The sequence below is a fragment of the Mytilus trossulus genome, chromosome 11 (genome assembly GCF_036588685.1).
Source record: "Mytilus trossulus isolate FHL-02 chromosome 11, PNRI_Mtr1.1.1.hap1, whole genome shotgun sequence".
Lineage (NCBI taxonomy): Eukaryota > Metazoa > Mollusca > Bivalvia > Mytilida > Mytilidae > Mytilus > Mytilus trossulus.
This window is the reverse complement of record NC_086383.1, coordinates 15065341-15075116: the sequence shown is the minus strand read 5'-3', so window position 1 is coordinate 15075116 and position 9776 is coordinate 15065341. Positions and strand designations below refer to the sequence as shown.

Sequence of the window (9776 nt, the reverse complement as noted above, 5' to 3'; positions counted from 1 at the left end):
GAGGAAAAAACGTCATTTTTTACTGCATGTTTATTAAAATTAAAAAAAATCCTCTATTTACAGTTTTATCAAATTTGGGTCACATAATCTCCATGCAAAATGAAACAAAATGCCGCTTTAAAAAATAGGAGTCCATGAACTCGTTTTCAAATAAAATCAGTTTGAATGATAAAAATCTGTCAAAAAATGCATCTTTTCCCGATATCTAACTGTTTGACGTCGCGAAAATAACATTTTACGTAAGAAACGTCATTACCTCCCCTGTAACTGTATCGTATGCCCTCAAGTCCAACAAATGTGATAATAGAAATTTTATTACAATATAAAGTGTAAGACAATATCCTATCAAAGTGATACAACGGTCATAGTAAAACTGTCTGAAAAACCACAGACGTTATACTTTCCTTTCATGCTGCGACCGTCAGAAGATAGCTGACCGCTGTAATCCACACTATGTGCACCGTGGTACTGCTTACAGAATTGTATTTTACCAGAAGAAGATATCCAATCACCGTTAATACTAAATTTTCCTATTTCATCATCTCCTTTTCCACTGACTTTGTCGCCTTTAAATGCAATGTCCAGCTCGAAAGCATGACGATTATCATTTTGATTGTAAAACCCAGTCCAATGCTCAGAGACTGCATGGTGTGCCTAAAAAAGAAATAAAAAACCAAACCCAGTTTTAACAATGTTTACTAGTCTTCTTTTTACTGTTTGTCAAATATTCAAAATATTATTGTTTTATCTATGTAGTGCCAACAAAAAATGTGCCCATTTATCCTTACTTTTCTTCTCATATTTTATTAATATTGTTTATCAACAGAAAAAATTGAAAATGTTATGTAATCCTTGTCATATTTTCATAGTTTGTGAAAAAAAGGTTTCAATGTCAAATATACATTGTATGAAAAATCTAGATTTATTAGTATTCGACGTATTTGTTATGGTTTACAGTATATCTAGAAAACAAGAACACGAACCCTTCATTTGTGTTCACTTTTAATTTATGGATATACTTTCAATTTATAACAGTCTTTCGAAAATCTTATTATTATGCAGAACAGAGTGGCAAAATACGTAATCTATCATGACAATAAACACAAACGTGTAATCTCATTTTCTATCACATTCAGAATATAAAACTACTTTAAAGGCGTCATATTTTTCATTCTACGAAAACGACACTAAACGATACTGCGATATAAATGTCGCAGGCTAGACAAAAAAACTTTTGGTTTTCACCATATAAATTGCATTATGGAACCTATGATAGCTATGTCTCGCTTCCGAGGTATAAACGTCGCAGGCTCAACAAAAAACTTTTGGTATTTAACTATGCAGTTTCATATTGCATTATTTAACAAATGATAGCTACGTCTCGCTAAATCACGATATAAATGTCGCAGGCTCGACAAAACAAAATACGTTTAGTCTGTCACCATATAGTTTTTAAAAAAAATTAAAAAAAATTTGTATTTCACCAAACAGTTTTCAAATACCTACTGGAACAAATGACATCGTGAATTTGTCTGTAGAACCACCAATATTATATTGTCCGTCCATCTTACAACCATCCGTTGATAGCTGACCACTGTAATCAACACAATGTGCGCCTTTGTACTGTTTCCTAAACTGTATACTTCTACTAGAAACATCCCAGGTACCAGCAATGGTAAATTGTCCAATCGTATCGATTCCCTCACCGGTCACATTTCCTTCCAAGAATGCAATGTCTAACTCAAATTGATGTTGTCTGTTATGTTGTTTATAAAATCCCGACCAATGACCATTTTGTCCATTACTTTTCTGTTTTGAAGGAAATAAGTCGAACAGAATGTATTAAAATACATATTTTTTATGTTTGTGCATAAGGCTGATGAGTGAGTGAGTACTTACTTCTATTACTACAACTACTGTATTGAACGAGACAAAAGTGGTAATTTCCAATGACAAGTATTGTAAGTGCTTAATCTGAATTATCATGATTTTTACATCATTTTCGTAATAGAATAAGAATGTGAAATATTGGGGAAAAAATATAATTTACGTCCAGTGGCAAGTACTTCATACATATTCAGGACCAAGAAGTAAATGACAGCCGCAATTGTGAGTGTTGCATGTTCATTGAGTGTCTGAATTAAAAAAAAAACTAACTAATATAAGTCAATACAAAGCAATGAAAAACTTTATAATCTAGCCTTGTATATCATCCTTACACAGATTAAAATTGAAAATGGAAATTGGGAATGTGTCAAAAAGACAATAACCCGACCAGAGAGCATAAAACAGGCCACCTATGGCCACCAATGGGCATTCACTAAAGCAGGGATCCTGCATCCGAATCGTGCCTTGGCGGGCCCCATAACTAGTCCATCAAGATCACATAAATACCGGTAATCAGTCATGAAAATATTTTTTTTATGAAATACAGCAATTGAAATATATCGATTGAAGTTTGTAAAATGTGTCTGTTTTTACATAAGAACAAAACAAAATGAGCAGGGTAAAAAACACATAATTAAACAGATACAAATTTCAAACTGATTTTCTCACAGGTACAAAATGTATGCCATATTACCATTGTCCAAATAGATTTTTGACCAATAAGTATCTAAGTATATAGACATGAATATATTGATGATAAATTCGTTGCAAACAATACATTGAAATGAGGTAAATGTATAGATAACTATTTACAAAAACTTGATGCATCCGATCTATAGTACGATCAATTGTATTAGCTCGTACGAGTTGATGATTTACTGAATTCGAAGCGATTCTATTTTTAATTTTCCTTAATCATGAACACTCAAACCAAACTTTTCAAAATCCGTGCATGCGTAAACAGACGACAAAAAGGTCATAAACATAACAGTCACATAACAATGAGACAACTAAATTGTGTCCCATTTTTCCGGGAAAAGAACGAAACATACCTCTCAGATTGAGGTTGAAAAGATCATTAATACCCATTTTGATATTTTTAGGGGAAGGGCGGGTGTCAAATTGTAAAAAATATTGCTGTTGTATTGATTTAGTTGGTTTAATTTGTGCCTTTTTCGATGTACCATAAAAAGAAAAAATATCAACATTCTAGCATGAAAGTTTCGAATTAAATACCCCCATTCATCTTAAAACATGAAAACAATTTGTGAATTTAATAACAAATACTTAGTACATAATTCATTCTCTGATGGAGAGTTGTCTCATTGGAAATCATTCTATATCTTATTTAATATTTAATTAATATATCATATTAATGCTTACGTACTGTAGTTGTTGAGTGTTTTACTTGAACTTGACTTTGATGCATTTTATCTGGAATGTGGTCCAGTTCCAAATCGGTTTCCGATATACGAACATTTCCAAACGATTTTAGGGCAGCAATAAGTTTTGATATCTCTTCATTCGATTCATATTCTAAACTTATTCGTGTTATCCTAGTGGTCATCTCTGTTTCGTATTGATGCGTACTGACGTCTAATGTCTTAATTGTTTGAAAAAACTGAATGTCATTTGTACACAGTTTTAACGAGTTTATATCGGCGTTTCTGTCCATAAGTTCTTGTTCTTGTCTCTCCATGACTAATTTCTGTTCCATAACCCGTTGTTGGCACGTGTTGTACTGTTTCTCTATTTCCTTTGTTATATCTTGTTCCAGTTTGTCAAGACGATTTTCAATTTCTTTTCTAACAGACGATACCATTTGTAGAATATCGCTCTTTTGCTTAACGAGAGAATCAACATTTGTCTTGACTTCTTTCAGCGAAGTCCTTGCCACTGTTCCTATTTCTTTTAAACGTTTTTCTAAATCGTCTGCTGCCGTACCTTCCTTCGACCCTTTTGCTGCTCGTTCAATCGGAATAATTGATTTACAGTTAGAATGATCGTCAAAAAGACACAAGTCGCATATAGATTGGTCATGCTGGGAACAAAACAGAACCGATTTTTGTTCACTATGAGTTCCACAGTACTTTGAAGTTTCGATAAGTGAAAAATTGTTCTCACTTAAATTATTTATTTGCACTATTTCATGCGGAGGGTCAAATCGCCGATGTACCTTAGCACAAAACTTGCACACTAGTTCTGAACAATTACTGCACCATGTTTCTGCTATATTTTCTTCATTATCGCGTAAACATCCAGCACACAATTTTTCATTAGGCATTCTAGAAATAATCAAAGCAGACAACAAAGAATTAAATGCACTTCTTTTAATCAGTGTTTACATTTATATTATAAGTATTATCAGATAAAATTTTATCTAACTCAAAAATATTTCCTTCCCTCTTAATAGTTTCAGTGTGTGTATTATGTTAAATCATTTACAATACCTAGAAATATAATGTATTCGTGTATTCCTTTTATCTAACAAATAATAGATCTAGAAGACAGGGTTTGTTTTCAAATTAGTGTTTAACCTCCGATACATTTAAATAACCTTCCAAAATGTTGATTTTTATGACGATAAATATTAAAACCATACATAAATTTACCTTGAAATATAGGGAAACAAATAAACTCAACACAACATAAAGTTACAAATCACCTCCACGTTCAGGATTATAACTTGATAAACTATTACATGTCTCACAATAACACATTTTGTCAATCTAAACAATCAGATTTTTATGCGGCAAAGGTCAGTATTCGACCGTTTACCATCAACATAAATATCCAATATATGTTAGATAAATACTTCATGTCTTTTAGAAAAGTAAAGAACGTGTGAACCACGGCGAAATGGGTGATAATTTTATGATTAATTAACTTATTGATGCTTCGATAACGTACAGTGGAAAATATTTCAAGTTCTGCAAAGTTGATAATCCTGAAGAATAAAAAAATACAATTGATATCACCTGTCACTAGCAAATAAGGTTATGCTAGATAGGAATATAAGTTTTTAAGCAATATAATGAGCCCTAAAAGAGCGTATGGAATGTTTAATGACATACAAGAGAAGGACAAATGTACCAGAGGAAACAGTCAAACACATAGATTGAAAATAAACTGACAATGCCATGGCTAAAAATAAAAAGATAAACAGACAAATAATAGTACAGAAGACAAAGGCATAGAAAACTTTAGATTAAGCAATACGAACCCCACCAAAAAACTGGGGGTGATCTCAGGTGTTCCGGAAAAGTAAGCAGATCCTGCTCCACATGTGGCACCTGTGGTGTTGCTTACTAGGTGCAGATAGCGTTATACATCTGATTCACAATACATTACATGTACACATTCATTCCGGCTGGTATCTTTTCTTTAAACCGTTCCTGCTGGTTTTCATAATAAAATCAACAATCCCATTTAAGGTTGGCAAGAGGGAAGTATAAGATATCAACAGCTTTGTCCAACGGAGATCAATGGACATTTCCAAAAGAATCCTGTTTAATTAATCAGGAGACATTTGAAAATTTTAAAGATCTATTTTTTTGGCTTGAACAGCGAAACAATAGCTTAATAACGGATTCTCAAACAGATTGGTTCTTGATAGCTTAATGTTCAGTGGCAAATATTACATGCATGTTTAGTTACGAGAACAAATAGTATGTCCATTAATAGAGGCTTTTCGAGATGAAGATCGTTACAATGTTGGACTGCCATCGCAACTAAAGAGTATATTGGATACTATAAAAAAAAATTGGCTTGGAACAGGTCGTAACGGCGTAGGACCCCTAAATGGCTTTTAGCAAAGTTTCTGAACGTTCTCTTCACGAGGCATCGGATTTATAGTCCCATGCTGACCGGATTGTTTGTTGGTTTCTTAACGTCCAGTGGCAAATATTTCATACATGGTAAGGACAACGTTCTGACCGGACGTGGCTGGGTACTTTTACATCCCACCAAGTCAATCGGACACCCCATTTCGGCAAGTTATTTACGATCAATCGGAAGAAGGATTAGATCCAAGTGACAATATTTTCTATTCCATAGGCACACATGGGATGTTTTTTAATATGCATAATATTGCCTTGTACGAGCTGTAATAATAATCTTGTCCAAGACATGCATGGTGTGAATGAATATTTTTCTACAAGAATGCATGTCAACATTGATTTTCATAAATAGGAACGTAGTAGATGGTGGATTACTGTTTCCATGACGTTTGTTGTATTTACAAAAATGTATGTGTTTGAAAATATAGTACAAATAGATAAATGAGACATTTAAAAGTATACTCTATGAAATACATTTACACACATACAGCAAGGACTTAAAATATATACGTCCCTGCATACAGTAAACAATAAATTTTGTAACATTATACTTGTTATAAGGTCATCATATTCTCATTTTTGTTTTCAGCACACAGCCACACATTCATTATATTATGACTTTTTTGTAAAGTCATGATAAGTTTATAACATACACTAAGTGTTCATTTTTTTAAGGAACAGTCAACTTAATTCGTAAGAAATAAATATATTAGATTCGAAACTTACTTGCATAAAGTGTGTCAACTAAAATGTCCGGATATATTTTTAAACACACGCATGAGTAAATACTTCCCTGTTGTGTGTACATAATCATGATAATATCGGTGTTTAAAATTTCACGGTTAAAATAAAACGCAGTAAACATGGTAAACAATATTATATACTTGACTCATCACGAATTGTTCAAAGACCACGTACATCAGCTGTACAATTAATGCTGGAATAGCCAATTTCATATTTTTAGGTCTTTCCACTTTTCTGTGGAAAGACCTATTGTTTTTCTTCTGATTATTAGGTCTTTCCACTTTTCTGTGATTTTCTGTGCATCTCCTTCGCAACCGTGAAAGATTATGATAAATTTATTTTACAAAATTTACAAAATTGTTCGTTATATCCTTGGCATGATTTGTCCTATTTTGACCGGAGCGATATGACCGCTCCATATGAGAGTTATTTCCCCTTATGCATCTGATATAAGTGATATGAATTTCTATCTTATAAATCATAAGTGATAGAGACCTAGGATCTTTTGATTTGAGGTCCTTGGTCCCAAAAAATGGAAATTAGGTAAAGGTCAAAGGTCAAGGTCATATTCTAATATTTGAATTTGGCTTATTTTTACTTATATCCAAAGACTGCATAAGATATTAACAAATTATTTTTACTAAATTGTTAGTTGCGACATGTCGTAAGATGTAAATTTTGATTGCAAACGTACGTTGAATGTAAAAGGGAGTTTTCTCCCCTCTTGTATTTAAAAATATGCGTTTGGTGATATAACTCATTAACTAAATATAATTAAGACCTATGGTCTTTTGATTTGAGGTCCTTGGTTTATGACCTTGAAATTGATCTCAAGGTCATAGCTTAATTTGACGTTCTAGATTTTGACCTTTGTTTTTATTCTATATGTATACATGATAAAGATATACAACTTTTAAAAAAAGGTATCAAACCATTTAACCTTGAAAAAAACAACCGGAAGTGACCTTTTGTAAACCGGAAGTAGCTATTTTTTTGTACTTTATTAATATAAAAGTATATAGAACAAGATATTTTTGGAATTAGTGTCAAGTAAATATTCAAATATAATCGGAAGTAACATTTTCAAACAGGAAGTAACAAATTATCTCCTTTATTTAAAAAAAATGTATGGAAACAATATATTTTTGGAATCAGCTTACTAGGAGCTATCATTTGACTATTGAAATGACATTTTAAACTTAGTTTCACAACTTTTCATATCAAAATACATTGTTTTGATGGAAAGACCTTCAATTGTTCTCTGAACAATTGGTTTTTAATTAGGTCTTTCCACTTTTCTGTGGAAAGACCTATTGTTTTTCTTCTGATTATTTTTTTTTTTCTTCCGCCTAATTTTTTTCTTGCGATAAACATTTGTTTCGCAATATGTCGCTTAGATATTTGGTATATGATATCGAACAGTTTATGCGCTTTTGAAATTTACCCTGCGTAAACGAATACTTTTCTTTGTAGGAGTTATCTCCCCAAACACTGTTTTCCTTGTTAGCGCAACTCCTTCGCAACCGTATAATATTATGACAAATTTATTTTACAAAATTGCTTGTTATATCCTTCGCATGATTTGTCCTATTTTGACCGAAGCGATATGAACGCTCCATATGAGAGTTATTTCCCCTTATGCATTTGTTATAAGTGATATGCATTTCTATCTTGTAAACCATTAGTGCTAGAGACCTAGGATCTTTTGATTTGAGGTCCTTGGTCCAAAAAAATGAAAATAAGGTCAAGGTCAAAGGTCAAGGTCAAATTCAAAATTTTGATTTTGGCTTATTTTCACTCTTTTTCATTAACTTTATAAGATTTCGACAAATTAATTTTTACTAAATTGTAGTTGCGACATGTCGTAACTTAAAAAATTTGATTGGAAGGGTGTGTAGACAATAAATGGGAGTTTTTGCCCCTTTTATATTTAGAATTATGCGTAAAGGGATTTTACTCATGAACCATACATAATACAGACCTAGGGTCTTTTGATATGGAATCCTTGGTTTATGACCTTAAAATTGAGGTCAAGGTCATACATTAATTGGACGTTCTAGATTTTGACCTTTGCTTGAAATTCATATTTATACATCATTAAGCCATAGGAACTGACATTTTCAACTGAATTTTAATATTTTCATATCAAAATAGATACTTATTGGCGGAAAGACCATCCATTGTTCTTTGAACAATTGGTTTTTAATTTATTTTTTTTTCTTCCGCCTATTTTGGTTCTTGCGATAAATATTTGTTTCGCAACATGTCGCTTAGATATTTTGTATATGATATTTTACAGTTTATGCGCTTTTGAAATTTACCCTGCGTAACCGAATACTTTTCTTTGTAGGAGTTATCTCCCCAAACACTGTTTTCCTTGTTAGCACAACTCTTCGCAACCGTAAAAGATTACGACAAATTTATTTTACAGAATTGCTTGTTATATCCTTCGCATGAATTGTCCTATTTTGACCGAAGCGACATGAACGCTCCATATGAGAGTTATTTCCCCTTATGCATTTGATATAAGTGATATGCATTTCTATCTTGTAAACCATAAGTGCTAGATACCTAGGAACTTTTGATTTGAGGTCCTTGGTCCATAAAAATGAGAATTAGGTCAAGGTCAAAGGTCAAGGTCATATTTTAATTTTTTGAATTTGACTTATTCTCTCTTATTTCCAGAAACTGTATAAGATAACGACAAATTATTTTAACTAAATTGTTTGTTGCGACATGTCATTACACGTAAATTTTGATTGCAAGGGTACGTTGAACGTAAAAGGGTGTTTTCTCCCCTCTTGTATTTAAAAATATGCGTATGGTGAAATAACTCATTAACCAACTATAAATAAGACCTATAGTCTTTTGATTTGAGGTCCTTGGTTTATGACCTTGAAATTGAGGTCAAGGTCATAGGTTAATAGGACGTTCTAGATTTTGACCGTTGCTTTAAATTCATATAAATACATCATAAAGCCACAGGAACTAACCTTATTAACTGATTTTTCCTATATCAATATCAAAATAGATCTTTACTAGTGGAAAGACCTTCAATTGTTCTCTGAACAATTGGTTTTTAATTTTAATAATCTTTACACTGTAAAGAGAATCAATACACGTTCATGTTTTATTTGAAATAATCAATCGTTTGTGTTTTATACAAGGACAAATCTTTATGTTGTGTGACATACTGAATGTTGAAAAGGGACATAATGACTATTCTATATTTTTTATATTTTCAATTAAAGGACCCATAACCTTGGAAACACCAAAATGTCTAAACTTAAGGATAATATGCAAGTG

At 32.2% G+C, this 9776-nt stretch overlaps 1 protein-coding gene across 1 annotated transcript; it reads right to left on the bottom strand.

Moving 5' to 3' along the window:
* Positions 1 to 298: 298 nt before the first annotated feature.
* On the bottom strand, positions 299 to 5129 carry LOC134690774 (uncharacterized). The gene is made up of 4 exons (XM_063550821.1): positions 5111 to 5129; positions 3275 to 4172; positions 1507 to 1809; positions 299 to 654 (listed from the first exon to the last, which is right to left on the bottom strand). The coding sequence occupies exons 2-4, from the start codon at positions 4169 to 4171 to the stop codon at positions 346 to 348; spliced, it is 1509 nt and encodes a 502-aa protein (XP_063406891.1). The 5' UTR covers position 4172; positions 5111 to 5129; the 3' UTR covers positions 299 to 345.
* Positions 5130 to 9776: the final 4647 nt, after the last annotated feature.